Here is a 25,971-nt window from a genome sequence, read left to right as displayed (position 1 = left end):
CAGGCACGACTTTTATTAGCGGAAAGAGACAACCGTGGCATTTGCATGTAATGGCATAGGGGGTGGATTGTAGTGAAGTGTGGTAGCACAGGGAGTGTCGGAAAATATGAGAATGGTCGGAAAGGGCGCTGCAGGGCGTGAGAGAGAGAATGAGAGAGGGAACGAGAGAAATGGTGGGGACGTAAGGCCGTAATTAGAGTCTTAGGGGGTTCTATGGGGGGTAGCTGTTCGCGCTGTTGTCGGTGGCAGGAGTGGGGACCGTTAGTCAGAATATAGAGGGTAGCAAGCCTCCGTTATGAGCTTTAAGAGGGGAAGGAATGTTTGCCAACAGCATTCTAATACTTTATTCTTTATTACAAAATTAAAATTTAATCTTGTTTTGTATCGGTCTTCACCTTCCGGATGAGATTGCGCGTATTTCGAGTTTGGTTGATTTTGCTAATATAGGTTTATTTTTAAGTCTGCTAACACTGCCAACTGTTCTTAGAAATTATTTGGCAAGGTAAAAGCACGTAGCGTAATTAGCATGCGAGTCATGCTTATTTGAATAATGAAGAAAAATTCGGGAAAAATTATTATGTGATCGATTGTAATAAATTCTTGAAATGCGGATTGTATAATTTATTTTAATAAATTCAGTAGCAATTTTAGGTATATACGCTTGTGCTTCAGATGCGTGGCACTATCCGAGAAATTATAGTTACCGGTATTCCTTCAGCGCATGGATGAGTTAACGATTTTATAGAAGTTTTGTTGTGACATTTACACCTTGCTCACGAGCACTCAATTATATTTATGTGCTATCTACATGCTTATATTACACACGTGACAGTATATGTCATACGAAATTCAGCAGTCTTAGTAATCTCATAACAGGAACAGCGATTAATGAAGAATTTCAACATTATCAATATAAATAAAAAAATAATCTTGATACGTTTCTCTACATTCTTGTGAGGAAAAAATAGTCACACGAATATTCTATATAATTTATGTACACGTAACATGATCTTAAATACTCCATAAATTGAGATAATAATTAAAAAGAGACGGATATCGAAAGCATTAATTTTAATCAATTAAACAGATGCCAGTCTCCAATATTTTTTCAAGAGTTGTCCTAATTATAATTTATATCTATCTTCAAATTTTCGCGCAAAGTTTGGATTTTGCGTAGCTCTCCAGTTTTCAAGATGACGTCTATCACCGCATGACGCGACTGTTCCGACTTCGGAATCTCTCTTATAAATTTTCCTCTCGACTTTACAATTTCGTGGGAGATTAGAGTTCTTATTGCCGTGGCGGCACAGTTGGCCGCCATGTAGGTACAACTCTGCTCATTGAAAGGCGCCGCCGCACCACGCATCTGATGAGCGCTCGCACTCGATCTTAGGGCAGGCGAGTCCCTAGGTATCCTCCGCGTATGAACACGAGCGCGCTGAGGTGTGTGCGTGTGGTAGATACATGCCGGATAATGGGAGACACCCTTATGGATGGCGTTTGGGTTCCACCGGGAACAATGGAGCAAACTTCCCCCTCTCATCATCCATCCTTGTCGGAATCCTTTATTACCGCCCGATGTATATATATACGAACGCTATACTCCATATATATACTATATGTATATCTCTGCCCCCCGTCCTACCAAAATCGCTCCCTTCAGCGTACCTGTGTACTTCACACACATTCTCCTACTAGCTGTCCAACCAATCAGGATTTAAGTCTATTGCCGGCCGTGACGGACGCTACGCGTGCGCGGGCACCTGTTTATCTAACTTGCAGCCACGGTGGTGTTAGTATCATCTTTGTGGCTCATGTCGTTTTACGTATATACGTACAAATATCCATGTGCTTTTTTCATATAAATCTAACTGGTTGATAAACTTGGATTGTTTGACAATAAAATTTGTTTTTTTTTTTAGTCAAAATGTGTGTACTATAGTTGTTGGTACTGATTGTTGGTTGTAAATGTATATATACCCTTTATTAAACGCTTAATGATTAATTATAGAAGAAAGTTTGTTATGAAGTTATGTTTGCTCAAATAGCAATTTATTTAACTCCTATTACTTGCACTCATAATGGCGCAATATTAATCAATTTCTAATTTAATTGATCAAATTTAGATATATATACAAAATAATTGAAAATGATAAAATTTCTTATTCAAGAGTTAATAAGTCATTTTAGAAACTGTTAGTTGATGTTACTAAATATATATACATGTATATTGAGAAAGTTTGGCATGTGTAACTTCGTTGCAAAGTATTCTGGGGGACTCGTATTCCGCTCCATGTGATAACTGGGGAAGCGATAAATCGTTTTCGCGGTGGTTAATGCCAGTGTCAGGTCGGTCGTGCCGCAGCCACCGAACGGAGCACGAGGATACTCCAGTTTCTAAATCGGCGAAAACTCTTTGGATTGTCTCGTTACATCAGCTCTTATATCTTCTTTGTACCAGTAACATGATTACTGACTTACATATATGTATATAAGTAGCGTACGTAAAGATTCTTTTTTTCTAAATTAGAAAAGCAATTCGTAATCTGCGATCATGACAAATATAACACAATCGATGTGACACACAATGCAGAATATATAACAAAAATTATATAATAAATAAATTTTTATGAAAGGCAGAAGCCGTATTTTAGGAAGTGGAAAGCTTATTTAACAGCTTGCATATATTTACTTTATAACTAATAATTTAGTTATTTAATTATAACTCATAATTTAGTGACCACTGGTAATTAGGCGACTCGCTTTAATTAATTATGTAATAGATTTATTATTGCGTAGGTACTGCTAAATTCAATGTTTTTTATTTAAATATTTGAAATTATAGATTTTAATTTTATATACTAGATAGGGAAATCATCTTAATCTACTATAATTAACCATGTTACATAGGAAAATTATTAATAGGAAAACTGTGGCAAAACCGGTATTCGATAAGGCTGCCTAAAGATTTTAGAACTGGGAAGTGGCAGTCACTTCAAGTAGACTGGACAGTCATTCATTCCGACTGGGACAAAATAGCTGGTGGAGACTGCTGCGTCGTAATAGCGGCAATAGGGCCAGGTCGTCGTAAATCTAAAGAGGCGATTAAATGTCAACCGCGCGCCTCGTGCGCGCCTTCATGCGATTTTGGTTCTTCTCGCCGAGCAGCGACATGCGGTTGAAAACAATAACCCCTTTTCGATGTTTGCTTCAGTCACTCGGTTTCCATTCACGTAAAAAGAGAGATTGTTAGAATGATTTTTATAATACGCACAAAAGGAAAAGAACTTTTTCCTTGTGTGTGAAAAAATTGTACATTAAATTAGATTATAAATATTTCTTTTAACACATTACAATAAATATAATTCATAATATTTATTAAATTTCAAAAATTATAATATCATATTATATTAAATTCTATAGGGTCTTCTCGTCCCATAATATCACTTAAGTATTTTTACTTAATTAATAAATTAAACTTTTAAATTTGAAGACAGTATAAATTTCATCAATTCCTTCATCCTAGCTTTCTTTTAAAAAACAATTGATTATGCTACCTTAGTACAGTCAATATACTGCAGCCATTTAATTATATCATAGAGCAGAAAACGATCTTATATTATTATCATAAAACCATGTTTTTATTAAACAGGTGAATTTATATTTTGCCTAATTCCTTAAATGGTAGATGTGGACTACCATAACGTTATATTAATCTTCCAATGAACGTCAAATAATATTAAAAGTTATCCCTTCGAAAGAAAATGCGAAAGTGTAAACGAAGGTGTAAAGGGCTTCCCTTCCTGAAGTTAAGTGTCAGTCAGATCCTCGATCAGCCGATTCCGAATACCTTACATTGTAAGATATCGCTTCAGGGTGGTCATCGCGTAAATGTGCGCCGATATTCGGAATCGACCGGCCTGCCTGAGGATTTGACTGGTGTGATGGCTTCGGCACGCGACATAACGGGGTACGCGCCGCCGCCGCCGCCGCCGTATGACCATAAAATAAACGTTTGGGGTGGCGCAGGCGGAGGCCAAACCTGGCAGCGTATAAACACTTATATAACGGCAATTAAACTGCTTTTAAGGCCCATAAAACTGCAGTTTCAATAATCTCTGTGACAACACGATTCTGACCTGTCTTTGGAAATGTGGTTTCCCTCGGGAGATGTCAAAAGCGATTACGCCGCACCGACGAGTGTAAAAATTTCGATCGTTGTCTCCCCCCCGCGCTCTCAGATTTTTCGACTGACTGCGTCCCCCCAATGTCTAGTTTTTACGATCCGCTTTGTACCCAATCCCCGCGATTTCGCACGCCTTAAAATACAAATAAAATGTTACATGTTTCCTTGCATCTAGACTTTACTTTCCCGCAGCAACGTTCCGCGTGGGGTTTAGAGTTTCTCAGAAAGAAACGTATATTAATGGCGTATCGAGAGAAGGCGATGAGTAAAATAGAAAAGTGGAAAACGCGCGCCGGGTCGTGGCATAAAGCAGAATTCCAGATGAAATTTTCCGGATAAAATTTCGATGGGGGCTATTCTTTTTCTAGCCAATGTCAGATACCTGCTGGATGCTGATGCGACTCAGGCGAGGGAGGAAACGTTTACGTGTGAGAGACGGGGATAGCCGACAGGATCGAAGGCCGGGGGGGGGGAAGAGGGGGGAATACGAAGAGAGGTCCAGGTAGGGGAGGCGGGGGCGATGAAATGGGATAATACCGACGCTGCAGGACGCGGCAGCCATCATCGAATGCTAATGAGGGGTTGGCGGCTTTTGGGGCAGTGGACTCTGCCCGTAGAGTGGTGCGCCGTTGTCGGCGGATCGGCCTGATTATAAATTATACATTATCTCCTGCTAGTCCCCATGTACACACCGTAATCCAGCTAGACATTTGCAGGCCTCTGAACCCCCAATGTCAGAATATGCTCGCGTATTCGCGTACCAGAGACAGATTAGAAATTCGTACATCGTCCACGGTAATACATTCAGTGTCGCGTTAGTCGGCATATAATTTTAATTTCTGCTGAACGTGATCGAAATTCTCGAAAATTTTCGCGTTCTTAGGATTTCGTTCTCAAACGCAAAATAATCGTGGTTCGCGAAAAAATTTTTGCATTAGTTATAAGTGAAAATGTAGAGCTATTCTATCGTATCCGCGACATTATCGATGTAGATAAAAAAAAAGAGCCTGTCACAATCGAATCTAATGTTCTTTAGTTAGTATAATGTTCGAAAATACGCATTGCGGTCATGCGCATCATATGAAAGAAACAAATTGCAATTAAATCTACTATTTATAATATTCGATACATTATAATATAATTGGCAAGGAAATGATTATAAAAAAATAAGGAAAGAAAAAAGAATAAATTTTTTATGTGCTTTGCGAAAAAGATAATATTGAATAATAAATAAGATAATATGTGATTTCGTTTGGCCATTCTCTTTTTTATCACAATTTACAGGATACTCTGTATCTCCAAATGTTAGAAATTTTAATGAGATACGCGGAGATGATCTCGAAGGACACACAAGTTCCAAAAAAAGCTGATTCTAAATCTCGGAGCGTAGCAAATTCATGTATTAATCATATACTGAATCAATGTGAAAACAACGACGAGTTTAGCTGAAAGTGAAAAAAGAGGGTTCACGAGCACATGAATTGAATTTAAAACACATGCGATAAATATAACAGTGTTATATACAAAGTGTTAAATACAAAGTGTCTATATACTGTCCGTAAATTTCTTTCCTCTCGCGTGAGAAACGAGAAGGCATTCATCGATATACCAATGCGCCACGACAATAAATTTAACTACAGTTAATTAAAGTTAGGAAACCAAGTAAATTTTTTAACGGAATGAATCTATAGGTATTCAGATTACTTTTCATAAAAGAATGGCGCGTTATTCACGATCTTCTATTTTGGTTTAAAACACCTAATTTATAATATATATTTACTGATATATGATTTTAATTTTTAATAGTTTAATTATTTCTACTCCTTTCTATTATCTTGCATGTATTATTATTTAATCGCTTCAAAATTATATTATTTTTTTATTATATTTTATTCGCTAATATAATTATTGGTACAAAATAAAATATATTGAATTTGTTAACTGATATTAATAAAATATTACAATCAAGTTCCAACTTGCTTGTAATAGCGTAACTTGAAATACATGCAGATTGCCAATGCGCGCGATTAGCAAGAAACAGCTGGACGTATAAACGTATAACGGCGAACGTGTATTCTGATTCATCGACCGATTGCATATATATGTACAGAAATAGATATATTCCGTTTGAGTATATCGGAATGTAATTTCCTACCGGACTAAGCATTCCGTCTGCACAGTAGGGAAACTTCGTACAGTGATCGCCAATGCCTATTTTGAAATTATGATCCGTCTGATGTAAACAAACCATCGCGATAAAAGCCGTCGGCCGAAGTTTTAATTTTATCTAATCGGTATTTACTGCGCTATTGTGGGCTCGTAAGTGGCCGTATAAAAGATAGTCATGGAGATTATTCGCGGCTAACATTATCACGGTGACGACAGGTGTAGTTGCCCATATACCTGTCCTTCTTGCATGCGCAACTAACATAAATGAATAGGGTAAGGACTTAGCGTGTGCCGCCCGGTAGCGCGATTCACGTAAATGATCTCGACGATGACCTTGACACCTCGGCACGCTTGGGATTACATCATTTTTTATCTCCGTATAGACCGATGACAAACTATTCATTAAACTTACGACTAATCGACAGCATCATAATTGCACAATCATACAGAAAAGAAACTTTTTGGAAACGCTATTTGTACTTTTAGTTTTGCAAATACAATACGTGATGTATCTGGATAAAGTCAACGTCGAAAAGGGAAAGGACAAATCATTGCTTTCAGAAAAAAGAAAACAGCCATAATGTTCCATTCAACTACAAGTACCTTCTCTATAGATACATTAAACTGAAGAGAGAAATGTGACTAGCATATGGAGCGTAACTTTAGGAAGGGTCGTTTCCCTGCCAGCCTTTTTCAAACCTTGAGATCGACGCCTGTGGATCTCATACTAAAATTACTTATCGATTACCACCCGTATGTTAAAATATTTTATGTATAATGTAAAATAGATCATCTTTTTTCTCCTCAAACAGTTATCTTTTCTTCATAATTGATATAAATATAATCACTTAATTTACAGTTAATCATATTGATATGTCGTTTATCACAATTAAATCTAAGTTAAATTTTTCTTTCAAAATAAAATATTTCGAGTGCATGTGAAATCCGTTTTTTAAGTATTTACAGAAATATGGAATATATCTTACATATATGTTATATATATAACGTAAATAATGGCAATAATAGTATAAAAGCATTCCAATTAACAACAATAATTCGTACTCACCGCACACCACTCTGTCAAATGGACTCATCCAATCTGGAAAATGAAAAATTTTATTAAAACATTCGTATAAAATTATCAAACGCTTCGGCAATTATCTTTTGCCTTCTTTCTTATGATGTCAAGTGAGATAATATGAATCAGCTTTATGCGCAGTTTAAAGCTATAAAACTACGCATGCATTTGAGATAAGCTTCTAACATGACATAGAGCACGTTTCTTAAGCGTATTATAATAAATTTGCAAGATATTATGATTCAAATGCATGTATTAATACTAAAAATGGCATATATAACGCAAAACATTAAAGTAACAGAAAGTCCGAAGAAAGAAACTACGTAACGCACTTACAATCTTACAAGTTAAAAGAAAACATTAAACGAACGCTCTGCAATGTCAAAGATTAGATAATAAATAAAGTTGGTCCGACACATAATAATTTGTAAGAATCTTGGAAGTTGCCATTGACCTTCCAGATTAAAAATCAAAATGTTGAGATAAGTATTGACACATATTCAAATCAGCTAAATTTGCACGATTAACGTATGCGCTATGTACTAATATGTATTAATATAATAATAAATAATCTATGAAAGAACCACTTCTTACCGTATATACTACTTTACAATATAGAAATTAATAAATATGTAAATGTACATTTACATTGTCACATACAACTGTCTCGTTATTCACAATTAAATTAAAATTCAATAAATTCATCGATATTTGGAATAATATTAATTGTTGAAAAGGAAAAACATGGACATAAATTGTCGACGTGCTGATTCAATTGCAGCCTCGCTAAAAGAACTAAAATCGTCACGTTATATTGTCGCCTGAATCATTCACCTCTCTTCACACACAAGAGACATAAAACTATTCTTACATACCCATAAAATAGATAAGAAACTTATTGACGCATGAATAGATATACGACAGTAAAAGTGTTCAAAAAACTGTAAACCCTTCAGAGAGGCTAGAAATATATCAAATGTAAACGTAAGAATAAATAAAATTCACCGCGGCAGAGCGTGAATATCAAATAATAATAATACCAAATTGTTTTGCCGTTCGTTTAGACGTGCGAAAACGTTACAAAGTAAAAGATAACGTTACAAATATTATGAGAAGTTTAAATATGAAGTGACAACATTAAATATCAATTGATAATTTAACTAGCATTACAAGATTGAATAAAACAACACATTGAAATAACAGGAACGTGAAATTAAATTATTCTGGAAGTCATGATCGAGAAAATCAATTATACCAAAGAGATAGTCGCTGTATAATTTATGAAAGCGATTTAGCTTTCTAGATAACATTCACGTAAACAGGAGTTGATATTGCGAGGACCGTTGACCAATGGCCAATTTGAATCATTTACTCTTCACAGAAACGCGTAATAATAATAATAAGTCAGCGGAAGGTATATGGAATTGTGATTCATGTCGCTAATCAGCATCATCGCCACAAGCATTAGAAATTACACGGGCGCGATCATGATTCGCGCATTCGCGGCGGGTATAATGCAGGACCTCACGAGTTGGTAAAACGGAAAGTTAATGCATTAACGTCAAGTATTATTATAACGTGTTGATAGTGAAACGGGCTTCGGAAAATAATTTGCATATTCAAAGATTACAACTTAATCGCAATATATTCCGCAATCCCCCGCTCCGTGCGAGTGTATGCCTTGTATTATATTACTACATGCTAACGCAAATACATTGGCATAACGTGAGAGAAAGAGAAAGAGAGACAGTGAAAGAAAAAGAAAGAGAGAAAGATCGTGCAACCAATTCTCCGAGAAATTTTATTGTAAATACATGGTAAATAACTTAAAACTGGCGCGAAAGGCAGTACATTTAATTCATTCGTCGCGTGAATTTAGCTAAGTCGACGCTGCATGTGACGACAGCACCGCGGTCTGAATGTGACAAATACGGCGATTGTTGCAATTGGAGTTTACGTTTAAAGTCTCAACGAAATGCCTATAGGAGGATAAATCTAACCGTGACCGTAGAAACGCTATTCGTGCGCAAGGGGAACTGTGAATCGACAAGTTAGTCGGCTTCTATACCGCACTTCCAACGAAGTCAACGGGGCTCCTTTTCACGCAAACTTCTCCGGAGTTATTTCGTGCGCCGTTAGTACAATGTCACAACAATATCAAACGCGAAAAAAAGCAACGAAACGTGCCGTTTCGCGTTAGCGCAAAAATGCGCAGTTTTCGCATCAGCGAGTCAACGTTAAGAACGCAACAACAGGTCGGCCCGCAGCCGCTACGTTGTTCGCCGCAAATATACACAATAAATACCGTCGGCGCTTTGTCCTAGCTAACGCGTCTCTCAGCAGACAAAGACTCTCTTCGACAAGGCACACGTACGATGTATTATGCACGACATCGGAATAACTTCAAGTTTCGCGTGGCAACAACAGCGCTTTTAACAGAAACTCTAATCCAACGTGTGTAGTGCATTCTTTAAGTTGCTGTTACGTCCGTGTATTCCTCGAAGATTGCTTGTTACATTTCAAATTACAATGCAAATTATTTTCGTCAGCGCTGCTACATTTGCAAATGCAACACATAGCAAAGTTGGTATGGTATTGTGTAATTTCTAAAATAGTGGATATATTAAGAGAGATAAGAGAATTCCTTTGCCCTTCTCAAATGTATATTAATATTAAACGTAAGGAGAGCCACTTCTATATTCATATGACCCTGCTTCATCCTTACAATCATATAATATGCTCTTAAAGCTACCCTAATTTCAGAAACATTTTGTACACGTATGTATGTGTTTCTAATACGTGTAAAATCATAAAATGGCTGGTACATAGTTCTCTAACATCATTAATCTTGACCAAAAACGTATGTAAGCAAAAGAAATATAATACGGTGTACAATATTAATGCATTTAGCTCTTTTCAGAGAAAGCATGCAATATTTATATATTCATGCCTTTCATTAATTATACAGTTCGCTCTAAATTATAGAAATCTAGAAAACAGTTGTTTCTATCATTTCCTTCATTGTCAATTCGTATTTAATATAAAATAGATTGTAATTTGAAAAAGAGAAATGTATAATAAATTTAATCTCTTTTAAATAAATTTAAAATATAAATGAAAATAATAAATCGATGATTACATAACTGTAATTTTCTATCTTGCTCATATTTTGCAATGTAATTTTATAAATAAAATTGGATAAATTATGCATTAAAAAAAAATATTACTATACCTCTAACAAGTATAATAATAACTAATAATGATAATATAAAAATGAAATTATAATAATTTTAATTGTTTTTTTATTTATATGTCTTGTTATTTACATTCTTTATATTACTCGGTTAAAATTGCGATAGACAAATCTAATATTTTTTGTCGGCATCATGCTGAAAGTTTCATGCGATAATTCTTCAAGTATTTTTTCTTTCAATCATGCAATATAAAAAATATAAAAATCAAAATGCAGAAATAGATTCGTGCGCCATTTTTACATTTAAATAATTAATCTAGATGAACATTTGTCAACAAGATATAAATTAAATATTAACAATTATATTTAGATTTATAAGTAGTTACAGCAATTGTCTATTTAATAATATAACTATGAAGAAATATTTGGTTTGATAAAACGTGTCTAAAATATGTTTTGTAAAGCATAATTTTTTTTACTAAAAGCCATCACCCATAACAGACAAGCAATTACGATGATAAAACCGTGATGATCGCCATCGCCATGATGCATCACATCGCTCACGCGTATCGTCGTTCAACAATAGTCAGCAATGATAGAAAGGTAAAAAAAGAAATGTAAAAAAAAAAACCGTAAAAAATGCAAATTGAACGACATCCAAGAAAGACTCACCGGTAATCGACATCCACGGATACCGAGGTATGTCCGAGATCCCGGGTTGACCGGTGGTGGGTTGTTGGCAGGACGTCAAAGGGTCGACAACGGCCGATGCGGCAGCCGCTTGATGGTAGAACTGTGCCGCCGCTGCCATGGACGCCGAGGCGGCCGACACGGCCGAGGATGCGGACGCGGACGAGACGAGGCTACCGGGCGTAGCGCCGTTCTGATGATGGTGGCCTAGGGTATAGTTAACCATGGGATCGGCCGACGCAGGGGTGACATTGCCGGTCAGACTAGCTGTGTAACGGCAGGACTTGTCGCCGGCGGCGGCGTCCACGGCGGCGGCGGCGGCCAGGGCAGCGCTGGACGCCGCCGTGGACCCGAAGCCGGGCACCATGCTGGACGTGGCGCCGAACGCGGCGGCCGCGACCGCCTGCTGCTGCTGATGATGATGATGCGCCGCGGCGGCGGACACGTACGGATACATGCTGGATGTCGTGCGTGCCGCCGGTGACGTGGATGCGGAACTTCCCGAGTGCTGGGGACTCGAACCCGTCGGGCTCGGCGAATTGTGCTGATGCGCGTAATTGACTGCCGCGGCCGCTACGGCAGCCGCGGATAAACTCGATTCTAGGCTCGCGGTGGCCGGACTCGTCGTGCACGCCTGAATGGTACCTGGAGTCGCGCTTGAGAATAACTGTTGCGGATGAAATTGTTGGTACTTAGCTGGTAGCATACTATCAATTATGAATTTCGTACTCATATCGCCTGTCGGTGCCGATGTGGACCCGATGCCGAAGACACGCCCGGGCCGGACGACCGGGACTAGTGTCTCAACACCGACACCGTGGCGACACGTCCACCGGCTGCTGCCTCATCGTCGCGCGCGTAATCCGTCTTCGCACGGATCACGGATCACGGACAACACTCGGGGGTCCCTCGGATAAACGCTGGTGAACCCTGATAAACGCCGGTGAACGCGCGCACTTTTTCTTCGCCGCACGCGCCTGGAAATCCTTTTCCGTTCCGCTTTGTCGCTTTATCGCTTTATCGCTTTCCGGGTCCACTATCGCTTCCCCTATCGGCAATCAACTTGTCCACTTTTACTGCCACTTACGCAACTCAGCACATTATCACAATAACAATACCGAACGCGGCGGGATGCGGTCACCAGGGACGACTGACCACGAATCACCGACCATCCGCGATGGCAAATGACATGTCCCTCCTTCTCGATCACGGGATTCGCACGAGTACCACGCGGGATCGCGGAATCGCGGAATCCTCGCGTTCGCGACGGTACAATTCCTGCGCTCGGAGTAATATCGCGCCTTTCCCGATTACGAATCCATCCGTATATCGGAGTAAAAATCGGGCGATAAAGCGGCGGGTCCTTCTTCACGCCGGGCCCACCCAATCGTGGTCCCCGGCTCAGGAAATTGGGCGACGGTGAACCCGGCGACGGCACGAGGAGAGAGAAGAGAAGAGCGTGGCCCCTGTCAGGTGTTAGAAGCCGTTTCTTGCGTACTTCTCGGATAGTCGACGAATCCTTTATGGGCCATGCATGAAGGTACTATAGCCCCCTATCCCGAACGCCGCGTACTACAACCCACGGCCAGCTAAATGTAACCCCTTACAATAATGGCGCCGCTTGTCTCTCCGTTCTGTTTCCCCCCTCTCCGTTCTATGAGTCTGGAGCGCGCCGCGCCGGAGTACCCAGCTGGTAAACAGAGTCGGCCAATCGTGGCGCGGCCTTACCCGAGGCGGACCAATCGCGCCCGTGCTAGGCGCGCCAAGATGAATGGATCTCTTTCTCCGGCGGCTCTTCCTCTCGCTCCGATCCTCGCTTTCGGCTATACCTCGTGCTCTCTTCCCTCACTTGGACTTCGGACACCTCTCGCTTCCTCTCGCTCGTCGCTATACCCGGCGTGCTCCGTCCGCCCGACGTTCCGTACGTTCGCCTCTCGCCAGTGCAGTCGTGCTCTCCACGTTGCCTTATACCCTGCAACGTTTCAACGTCTCACACGGTATTTTCTGTCCTTCTCTAGGTTTCTCCATTTGTCTTTCTCTTCCTTCATCTCTCTCTTTCTCTCTTTCTCCCTCTTTTTTCTCTCTCTATCTCTCATTTGAGTGCATTCTTTTTATCTCGTTTTTACTCTACCTCCGTCCTCCTCACCGAAATTATTTTTCTTTTTTTTTTGTATCTCCACAAGGCAGCACTTTTTCGAATTTCTGCTTCGTACACATTACTTGTTTCCTATTCAGTCTGCATTTAGTCCTAAGACTTTCTTTTTAATACAAAAGTACAACCATTAAATCTCGAATCTCCAATGTATTTCTATATACACTTCCAATTTTTTTATTAGTTTTCTTATCCTTGCAATGGTATTATTTTTTATTAGAATATTTTTCAAATTGTTTTGGGGTAGGTTTCTTTTTATTTTTTGTTTCCATTTAATAATTCAGTGTATATGATGACGATTATAATGTCTTAAGCAGTAGACCTTGGCAAATATATCAAGTTTTCATTTAGTTATTCAGTTATAAATTTCATTTATTCGATGGCAAAGCACGACATACATATCAGACAAAATAATTCTATCTATCCATTTCCGTAAATAATTACATGAAATTTTTATCTGAAGACTTGTTATTTTCTATATTACCTAAATCGTTTTTTTTCTGTTTATATGTATGTCACTAACATATATATTTTTATTTTATATTTGTTTCATGTTTGTGTGATTTATCGAGCAATAAAATGTATATAATGAGCAAATGTATCATTAATCAAGAATTCAATTTCAAAACGATTCTCTTTTTGTCGTACTGAATGCGATTATGAGTTATCATTAAGACTTATAAAAGCAGCACATTTCGTTAAAAAATGACTTGCATATTTCATTCTTTGCTTTATGTTTCCTCGTAACAAAATTATGAACAGAGAGTATTATGAATAGTTATTGCATTAGGTCACTAATGCAAGATAAGAAAAGGCACTTTAGGTAATTGCCTCTCTCAATCCATAGAGAGTATGCACAATTTCAAATCTCTGTCAAAAACATTCGATTCACGCCTTTCCTACTTCCCCCTCCATCCTCTCTCTTTCTCTCTCTGTCTCTTGCTTTCTCTCTTTTTCTCTCTTTCTCTCTTACGGCTGCTTTCGCCAAGTATTGCAGAAACTGGCGCGATTCGGCCACCGTCGAATCGTCGACTCGTCGACTTTTGGAAACCACTGAACTCGTCCCGGTTGGGATATCGCGGCGGCATTTCTATGTGAGAATGGCGGCGCGGGCGAGGGGTGACGCGGCTTGCGAGAGGGAGCGGCTTACGTCGGTGGCGAATACCGTGATAGAAGGTGTACAGGGAATATCGCACGTGAAGGTAGTAAGGTGCAGAGGGCGGGTAAAACTTACAGCCTGGATTCCGGCGTTTCTTACGATGGACAGCTCATTTTACACACCCCATTTTGTTGGTAAACTTCATACGCTTGAAACACTTTTGTCTAATAGAAAACGTATTTATCACATAATTATCGTATTGCTTTAATTATTAGCCACCTTCTGATCAATTTGTTTAAAAAGATTTAAATTAAAATTCAAAAATTGCTGTTTATCGTGGGTTGTATCTCAAGATATAAAATATTTGTTTTTAGAATTTATAAAAATATTCTTTCGGCATTACACATGTAAATGAGAAAAAGACAATAATTTATAATTAAGAATTTCAAGAATTTTATGCAATTTATAGTAGTTAGAACATTTAACTACTTTTCATTATAATAAGATATAAATTATAATTCTGATCATCTCGCAAGTCCTTTTCGTATTCGTTAATCACGAACACAAAACATTATTGTACATATTTCAAATTCTATTTAAGTTACTATAAGTACTTACCTATCACAGAAGTATCCACATGAATTTGTGCAATTCATTTGAATGTTATATAAATTGAATAATGACTTTAGTTATGAGAGTTTATGAAAAACTAGCAAGCAATACAACACTAATAATAAGCACTTACCATATGAAGTGTTGACTGGCTGGTCATGCAAATCCTGCTTTCTGAAACCAAATTCAGAAAATATTATTTCTGATAAACAGAAGATATTGGAAAAAAAAATAAAAAATAAAATATATAGTCAGTCTGATATAAAATATGAATTGGGATATAAATATTTATATATATTTTTGGATATAATATACGGAGATAAATGTATTCGCTATTACGCCCTTTGTCGTTTAAAATATCGTCTATTTGGCTGTTCGCAATATGGCTTTTATGTATAGTAATGAATGTCTGCAGTTCTTTGTGTCTGGACGATGGATCAATAAGATAAATCACAAAAAGTGCTTACGCGAATATCTCGGCTAAATAATTAATTATGTAATCAATAGTCATCGTGGCTATTAAAAAGAAATAAACACATAATTTAGCGTCATTAAATGTATTTTAAATTAATGTCTATATGTTCATACTTTATTTCTTTATATCGAGCTTGCTACACTTGATTTTCTAATTATCTTCCTGATATTGATATTGAAATAACGCAAAATATGCAAATATGTTACAGATCTTTAAAGAATTCACTTTTTTGTGAAATAAAGAGAAAGCTTTTTTTACTACAATTTAATCATTATGGCGAGGCATGTGAGTGATTTTATGTATTAGATGAATAAATTGTAGATAATTAACGATTACTAATTTCATTCATCAAACTTAAAGAATATTAAACAGTTTTTGTTATTTTTTGTTGATACCCGTGCTTTTCCTTTCGTTACTTATAAGTAATTTCTTAAAATATCAAACTCATCGTAGGACGAACGTAATCTCATAAAGCGCAACTGATACATTCTTCAGCTGGTAGTACGATCGCGGGTGATGAGTTGAGACAAAGGGGTTTCAAGAATGTAATCCCAGAAAACTGACCAGTACAGTCCGACCGGTCCAATTATATCAACGATCGCTTGTCGGATCTCAACGTCTTTGCTCGACTGGATAAGGCACGAACACAAGAGCTCTCAGAGTAACACGCACGTACATAAACATATACACATACAGATGTAACACCCACACGGGAGTGAACGTGTGGGCACACATGCGGTGTCCTCAGTCCTCTCCGACGAAGACACGCATGTACCTGTCTCAGACACCACGGTATATAAATTGCAACCACGTCAAGACGCGCGAAGCTACAAGAGAGATGGAGAAAGGTAAAAATCTGTATGTGTGTACGTGGGTGTGTGTGTGTCCGCGGTAAGGTGTATAAGGGGATAAAAAGAGGCGATCTGCGTCCCTCGCCTGAAACATGGAACGTATCGCTCTGCCGGAGACTCGCTGGACACACGTCGCGTCCTTCAGCGAATTCGCTCGAGACACTTTTTGGCGAACGAAGGAGAAGGACAGCGGGTCGGGACGCAAAAAAGAGAAATTGGGCGGCGGTCGGTGGGTGCTGATCCTGGAACCCATTCCGGGGAGACGCCCTAGCGATTGGGGAAGAGCACCTAGTGCGCCATCTCCGGGAAGATAAAAGCAATTCGCGAACCCTCGGCTGTGTACCGATATATTTTGCCTCGACAAACGATGTTAAGGCTCGGGATATCAAAATCTCCTAGAAACCACTTAGATCGATGTGCAAATCAAGATATAGACAGAGATTTATATTAGAGACAAATTTATACAGAAGAGGAATTAATGTAATATAAAATGATCGTAGGCTTTCATAAGGCCATCATAAGTTTTGCATAAGAATTATATAATTTCATTTATATCATGTATAATTGTGCGATAAAATTCTCTTTGCAGGCAGATATAATTAATATGCATAAATGTATAATAATAATTGTATTAATAACTGAGAGTAAAAAATAATGAAGGAGAACTGATAGCTGATAAATTTTATAATTTCATAGATCAAAGTTACTAGAATCCAAGGTCAAGGTTCTCTTGTCTGCCTTATCGATTGAGCTTGTGCAGCGACAAATTAACATTTTATTTAGAGAGAAATTTACGAATTTATTAGATAGTTTTTTAATTATACAAATGTACATAAAATTATAATATTGTATAATAATTGCACACAGCAATTTATACTGGATGACACATCTGACATAATTTAATTTTTCTTTCTATATCGAGATATAGATTTCGGATCATAGTTATATTTTATTATACACATAAACAAGAGAAAATGCAGTACATAATATAAAAATATAATATAACATAATATTACTGGTGGAATACTCATTAATTCGTGACTAAAGTTTTTCTTAGCCGCTCCAATTGTGATTCGTGATTTCAATAGTTGGAAGATAAATTAGACGATAAATTATTATCAGTGAACTTTATTAATAAAATATAAATAAATATTTCTGAAAATGTATATCCGCTACTTATCACTTTAGACAAACTTGTATAAGTTTTGCTCGCGAATAAGATGCTTCTCTCTCTTCGTCTCATTGAGAGAGAGAGAGAGAGAGAGAGAGAGAGAGAGAGAGAGAGAGAGAGAAATATGAAAGAAAAATAAAGAAGATAAATGCTGAGGCTCCACCTATAAGACATTACGTATATATTTGATGGCATCATTTATTCATTATCGCTGGGGACTGATGTAAGCGATTGCAAAAATAAGATGTCCTATATAGTCGATAATTTTGTACAGACACGATATAAAGAAAGAATGTAAAATTTATAAACGAGAAAGAAAATAATGGCAAATTACATATTGTATGCTCTTCCAAAACTTATAAATTTAATTGATCGTGTAAAATGTTGACGTATAAATTGGCGCACTTTTTGTTCGAGTGTTTTACGTAACAAAACGTTTAAATTACATAAGATATACACATATTTACTCCATAAGTGTAGACATCGCTTATGAGGCTCCACACGCTGCCGATATCAGAAATGTGGGAATCATTAAGTTGTCATTAGGTTTATTGCGAACGCAAGTTTTTCTCAGAGCAATAAGCACTAAAAGTCTTCCTACCTTTGATGTTCCTCGAAGCACTAATTACTGGTTTACTTAATTAAATCGCTATCAACGATGCATTTCCTTGATAAACTCTTACAATAATAATAATAATAAACGTTATATAGACAGCAACACTTTTTAAGCAGTGACTAAAATCGTGTTAAGTAAATTAAACTGTAATAATCGTATAATTAAATGTGGAGATATAAAACCTTTAATCGATATATAGTGTCAATAAGAATCAATATCTTCCTTATAGATCTTCCTTATAGAATATACATTTACAAATAATTAGCAATTAAATAATTAGTAAATACAGTATGTACTAGTGCGTCGATTTTTTAATTTTTTATAAGAAATAGATTATTGTGTAGTATTTAGAAGTGTCCAATGTTTACCAATAAATTCAAGAATCTAAGTAGTTTCGTGATGCAATTGTCGACGATTCAGATATAAAAATAATAAATATTGCATTTACTTTTAATACTAAACAGATGTCGTTACATTAATTGTTAATTACACGTCATAATTATTGCAACAATGAAAAATACGTACTAAAGTAGTAATATAACAATATGAGGTGAGAGATAAATTTTATTCCATTCTTTAATCTCGACAGATACCGTCACACAATAATAATAATTATTTCATCGGTTCAAATCGCGCGAGAATTAATCGCTTCATTTTCTCAAGCAATCTGGCTCGATAATAGGGTGACGTATGGGAAGCGCGAAGTATGGGAAAACTTTAGTCTCATCATTCTTGTCTTGCAGTTCGCGTGGTGAACCACACACCTTCTTACAAAGTGCTAATCACGAAGCAGCGCACACGACGCCGAAGAGTCGACCGCGAAGCACGTGACAGCCGACCGATCGTCTGACAACCGCGACGTTAGTGACGTAATGATGTGCGGAAGGTCCGGAACGTGCAGGACGAGTGAGCGAACAGGCGTGTGACAGTGACAGCGCCCGCGAACGGGGCGGGCCTCTTAACGACATCTGCTGAGGAAGGAACGAGGAAAAGCGAGAGGAAACGAGAGACAACCGATGGGCGAGAGCGAGAGGAGCCGAGAGAGGCGAAGCGTCGCGAAAGGAGCGGGGCAAAACGGTCGGACTTGTGACTCGATGCGTTTTACTGCTGCTTTACGGCGGTTTATTGCACCATCAAAACATAAAATGCCCGGTCGGGAAGCGTGCATGCGCGTGGGTACACCCCCACTTCACTTTTACCGCCGACTGCCGGTTAAACTGGGCAACATTCCCCCGATTTCTTGCTCCAGAGAACGTTCTCGTCCGGCCATCTCGGATTCTCTCCCGCTGCCCCCTCGCTGTCCTCCCCGTCGCCCCTAAACGCGGTCACTGGCTCTCTCTCCTGTCGCTCCTCTTTTTCGTCCTGCCGCGAAGTTCACGCCCTTCTTAATATCGCAAATTTTGCTCGCTACGCCGCAACTTATATCTTTCTCAAAAAGTTCGTTCCCTGCTTTCGGATCATCGAAACACGATTTTTTTCTTTTTGAAAAGCGTTTGCGTGAATATTAAATTTGCCATTTAAAAGACAAGTTAAAAATTCACAATCTCGGATAATTTTATAAGAGAGCCTAATGATTATACCAATATAAGTACAATATTAATATAATTAATATAAAAATATAGGAGACTAAGAAGTCTTATCAAGACATCTTCGTTCGGTTATTCATTAGTCGCACTGCAGTTATAATCCAAAATAACCCGGCGGACACTACAAGAGCTTTTAGTGAGAGAAATATTCGCAAGAACAAATTCCGTTTTCTTATCGCGCATCGCCATCCGATCGTACGATGGCGACGATGGTAACGATTAAAATTCTCTATACGATGTAATTTTATCTCCAATTTTGCCCTCCAGTCGTTCGTTTATTACTCGAGGTGATAAGAATCGATGGGCAAAATTAAGACACGAGTTTATAGTTTCGCTTATACAATCGCGACGCCTGGCACAGTGATATCAAAGAAAACGACGCTCCTACGAGATTCCGCAACGCCATTATGAGAGTTCACATCTAACGGAGTAAACACGCTCTTGTCGCGCACATTTCGCTTTGGACGGCTTTTTGATTTTCATTTCGAGCCGCACGATAATGGATACCAATGTCGAGATCGTCGAGATGCAACAGCGCGCTTTCGGTGGCTGAGAGATGCGTTATAGGAAATTTATTGGGCCGTAGAGTTCGTAAACCGCGGGCCGAGGTTGTGCTGCAAGTTTTATTAATCGCTTCGCGTTCGGTCGTAACTGAGCCCGAAAGTATTTTAGAGTCCCGTCCGACATAATTTGATTTTTACATCCGTTTAATGTTATCTATGTAATTAATATGTTTAATATGTGTTGCGATACGTCGTCGTCATTGTACAATCAAAAGTACATTGATATCTTCTGTATTTATAGAAAAAGTATTTAAACAAATAATTTTAAGTAAAGCAGAAATTCCAATAGATACTTTGTTCGCGAGAGGGTGGCGCGAAGACGGAGGTGAGCGAAGTTCAGCTTTTGAAAATCAATAATCCTGCGGCAATGGTCTCTCTTCCTACTTATGATGAGCTATAAAAACGCTCCTTTTTATTTATATTTCCTATGTTATAATAATCTGCAGAATATGTAATTACAAGTGAATTTGCCGTATTACAAACAAAGATTTTGATCAAATAAATTTCAATCAAGTCATTTATTAACTTAACCATTAATAATACCTGTCTGTAATATTGTATTATTTATTTATAATTACATGTGAATATAATAAATACAACACAAATATATTCCTCTTTATAACTTACAAATTGAGTTTGATACTAAGTATCTTCTATATCTTCATATTATGTGTATAATTTTATTTACAAACTCATTCTATATATTTTAGATATTCTCAACATATATATAAAAATTATAAATATTTCCGTCTCTAATTAAAATAAAAATTAATTAAAAAAGAGAAGAGTAAAATACTTTTATTGAGCAGTGAGAGATTGCGAAAACAGTGTGTTAGATTGGCGTCACCTGGCGTGGGGTAGAGAAACTATTCTCACCATACGCACCCTTCTCTGTCGTGTTTTCAAGCTCCACCACAGGACCGGCCGATCAAACAGGATTCGATTGGCAAAATCCTCCCTTACTCCTGTACCCCGTAGTTTTCGTGAAAATCTAAGGTATATACCCTCAGAGATAAATAGTTCTCCCAAATGTCGCCAGAGTGGCGTTAGAAAAAAATAATCTAGAAAACCGTATAGAATGTATTTTGTTTCGTTTCTCACTGTCGTAACACACGAATAAACAAATTTTAATTATAAAATAATAAAAAACATATGTGCGTATAAGAAGCTTCGCTCTTCATATCTGCGATTACCCACAAAACTCAAACATAATCGGATGACGATAACGATAGCATTATGATGTGACATAAATCTTCAATTTTATAAAAAATGTATATTCGTACATAAAAAACTTGACGAAAAATTTAAAGTTTGTACATTTTTAAAGCTACGTTATCATCTCAATGTCAAACCTTGTTCTCTATCAGTACACTTTCAGTACGTCGAAGATAAGATGTTTCTCGCTTTTTGATATTTTTTTCATTGGTCCAGTATTGAAACGATACACTTAAAAGCAATTTGCACATACATATTTTAACATAAACGAAACTTTTAGTTTTAATATAAATTTTAATATATTTGTTAAGAGTTAAAAATTCCGTGGCTTTTACACATTATGTATTTTGTTATTCCTTGCTTTTTAAGAAGTTATTCATTAGATGTAAATTGTTGACTGTCACATGTACCCATACGCGTTCACATAAGTATGCTCATTGTTGGCAATAAATGCAAGACGCTATAAACGTGTCTTCTACTTCTCGCGATTCGTATGAGTAACGATACTTAATTTCGCACCGTTAAAAAATGTCCGCTATATTCAGATCGCTACTAAAAAGTTATACCGCTTCAAATTATTAATAAATATTGTAGTTATAAATTTAATTTTTACCAGAAAGGAAAACCTGCTAAAGATTGATTTATTATGATTAATGAGTTTATGAGAGCATTAAGATTCCTATTGCTAATATTTGATTTAGAAAAAGCACAGTACGTCGTGTTTGATTACAGCGGATCAGCATGTGACATCTTTCACCGTGTCGTCGAAAACACGTGGCGGCAGTATCCCTCAGACGTCTAACGGTGCAAACCGCCCCGCGGTAGCTGTCCGTCGACTGACACATTCATAAAACTTTAACTGCTTAATAAAAGCGTTATACGAGCCACTGTCTCGTGTAAAAAGTCAATGGCAAAAGCCGAATCGCCGTTCATAGCGCGTCGAGGCGCCGGCGTTCAAACTGTTCAAAGCGGCCGAACGATTTCTTTGTTTTTGCGCAGGACGTACATTCTTTGAACGCTGATTTCATTTTGGCGTTAAGTAAACGCTTCATGAGTCTACAATATCTTTATATATCGCACGTAAAAAAATTATTTTGCTCCAATAATATATATTTTTCAAAATTAGAAGCTCCAGAAAATTAATTTTTACTCAACATTAATGTATATATTATTTTATTTACTTATTTTGTTTTTACGTATTTTATTCATTAAATTTCGATATGTAAGATGTAAATATATTTGCATTATCCGTATGAAAACTGAAAAATTTTCTGTCGAGAAACTAAGTTCTTGAATACTAGTAAAACGGTCTTTCAGGGTGACATAAAGTAAAGTACATAGGCGCTGCTCGAATCCATAGAAGGGTTGCGTGGTTGGCCTTGGAGGGTCGTTTGCACCGTTCTTGACCGTACCGCACGGAGTGGCCACCATAGAGCGCGTTCCTTCGAAGAATGCATGAATCTCTGTGGGTGCATTATGCTTATTGCAGTCACATTGCGCACATGAATCCGATTTCAAGTATAACAAATAATTTTTTCATCTATTCTCGATGTCATATAAATATTAAAAATATTAAAAATTAATACATAAATTTTTTGAAAAAAAATTCTAAACATTTCAAGATATCAGTGTTTTATCCGAATATAAATTTTATCTTTTATTTCCTTTTCTCTAATTTTTTGTTCTTTTCTCCCGTATCTGGGCTTTAATACATATGTAAAAGAAATTTATGATATATAATCGTTAATGTAAACGTACGTTTTGACGAAGAAGTTTGATGTGTGAATGTTACATAGAATATTCAGTCTCGTCTCGGTTACATCCTGCCCCGTCCTATGTTTCAATTCCAAGTCGAATGCAAACTGCTATTATTGCGACGTGATGAGAATCCTCATGGAAATCCTAGATATCGTGGTGTGTGTCCAATAGCATGTGAGTAGAAAGAAATATGGTGGGACAACATAGAATATAAAACGGGCCAAATATACAGAAGACAACACAGCATTTGCATTTGGCAAAATAATAAAAATATTAATCATAATTTTCAAAAGTGTTTTATAATTTATAAGTAAATCCTTATCTTTCAAATATGCATCTTCAATGTAAAACGAAAAAAGATTTCGAATTTTTATCCTTTGTAACATAAATGCAAGAAGCGTGATAAACGTAATTGAAATTTTCTAAACTAGTATCGTCACGATAATACAATATTTAAGCGAGGTGTAAAGCAGCTTGTCTCACGTAAAAACTGCGGCGAATGATGTTTAACAACGTGCATTCAGTGAGACTTAACGTGGCAGAGTTATAGTCTCTCGATAAGGTTGAGAACCCCCGTCGGATTTACGATGTCGGTCGGCGGATGATCGCTCGCGATTGCACGGCCTTGTGTCGTAAAGTGATGATGACGTAGGCTTACTACGTGCGTGCACGCATATGGGTTTCCTGACATCGACCGGAGTATGTATAACAAAGTATAGGATCATCCGACACGCTAGTGAGTTTGCAAAGATCGTGCTCTCACGTTGTTATATTTAAACCAATCATTTCTTCGAAATCAGTTGGTAATTCCTTTAAGCTTCAAATCCTGAATGTCACGTATCAATTGAAATTATGCAAATTTTTAAAACATTATAAGTATCTATTATATTGAGTATGTAAATTCTCTTAAAGTAAAAAATACTGATTCCTCGACAATGACAATGGAAAGAGGAAGTAAGAGAGAACGAGAGAGTAGAGTAGGAAAAAGAGAAATAAAATTATATAAATCCATGTCTTTGTAAGAGATTTTTAATAAAAATCAAGTATGGATATATTTGTTACATTATTTTGAGCGTACAATAAGCAAATGAGATAATTTGCATTTAATATTTGTTATATATTGAATGTATGGGCTAAATTTTGTGAAAATTAAAAATATTTATATTTTTAGAAAAGCGTAATTCGCACGTAGCATCATCAAAGAAAATTATTGTTCTTGATTATTACCATAATCAAGCTCTATAAATTGCGATAAAAAATTACATGTCAACACGGTATTGCGATTTGTTAGAGAAAACTTAGACTTTATCAGCCCGTCGCACCACGCACTTCTCTTATATTCACAAACGCGAGATTGTAGTAAAATTTAGCGGCGACTATACTAAATTCGATAACAAACAACGGCACAAGAAAATAAGTTCTTCGCCAAAGTACGTACGATAGAATCCCATTCGGATAACGCGGATGGCGTACACAGGCCAGAAGTATTTAGTACGAGCGTATAATATGGTGAAAACGAAAACCGAAGGCTCATGGCAGGCAGTCTTGCAGCATTCGAATGATAATTGCGCCTGGATTTCTTATCTACCTCCTTTACTTTTCGATTCCCGACTTAAGTGTACCAAAGAGAGAAAGGGAAATTATTTAATTTGTGTATAGTGTACAAATTAAGATAATAAATTATACGGAAACTGTCGCAAATTCATTTCGTATTTTCCTTCACAATGTAAAAAGACTAATCCGATTCGCTTTTATTCTATAATAGACAAGAATTTTAATTTGCTTTTTAAGTACTGCAAATATAGGAATTAATCTACACAATAATTTTCATCATTGCTTATCAAAATACTTGATGTAATATAGAATAATATTAATTTTTAAATAAAGTTTCTTTTACTCTACATTTTTAAGTTCTTATTTTTGTTCAGGATAAAAATAATAATTAAATATCTCTCATTGATGTGTGTTAAAATCTTCATTTTTAGAAAATCAAAAAATATTTTTGCTAAACTTTTCATTCAATTCACAAACAAATGTATTCAAGTGGTAATAATTATTATTTTGTTGTAAGATAACGCAAGAGTTACACAGTATTTCGTGCTCACCATTTCGGTTCGTTGACCACCACATTATTAGTCATGACGTCGCCATTATGCTTCGGATATAGTGGAGATAAAAATACCGCGGCAACTGTGGCCGCTAAGCCATTCGTAACGCAAGGTTTTATGTGTATCTTGCACCGTTGGGAGTTATGTCGCGGCACATTCTATCAGTTACAAGAGTCGAGTGCTACTTTTATCTCAAAAGATTCGTATTTTTATATCTCGTTTCAGTGAAAAACTTATATTTATATGTGATAACGAATAAAAAATGAATGTATTAATTCGCCATTATTCTATATCACAAATGATGAAAATATGAAAAGAGAGCAATCCTGCCTTTTCTTGGTACATGTTAAGGTGTTGATCGGAATTGGATATGGTAGAAAGAAAAAGAAGTCTCCAAGCGTGTGTCGTTTGATCGAACAAAATGTGATAGTATGATAGAGCCAAATGAT

At 37.0% G+C, this 25,971-nt stretch overlaps 1 protein-coding gene across 2 annotated transcripts in view; it reads right to left on the bottom strand.

The window, feature by feature from the left end:
• Positions 1-13,211, bottom strand: part of LOC139811374 (homeobox protein abdominal-A homolog) — a 31,567-nt gene extending 18,356 nt beyond the window's left edge. The window contains exons 1-2 of one of the 2 annotated variants that reach the window (XM_071775638.1): positions 11,299-13,211; positions 7,422-7,454 (exon numbers count right to left, since the gene is read on the bottom strand). In XM_071775638.1, coding sequence (XP_071631739.1) covers positions 7,422-7,454; positions 11,299-12,049 — 784 coding nt within the window. In that variant the 5' untranslated portion in view covers positions 12,050-13,211. The remainder of the gene's footprint in view (positions 1-7,421; positions 7,455-11,298) is intronic. The other variant, XM_071775639.1, reaches the window with a different exon arrangement.
• Positions 13,212-25,971: the final 12,760 nt, after the last annotated feature.

Source organism: Temnothorax longispinosus, chromosome 4 (assembly GCF_030848805.1).
Source record: "Temnothorax longispinosus isolate EJ_2023e chromosome 4, Tlon_JGU_v1, whole genome shotgun sequence".
Classification (NCBI taxonomy): domain Eukaryota; kingdom Metazoa; phylum Arthropoda; class Insecta; order Hymenoptera; family Formicidae; genus Temnothorax; species Temnothorax longispinosus.
This window is presented reverse-complemented; position numbering and strand designations above follow the sequence as displayed.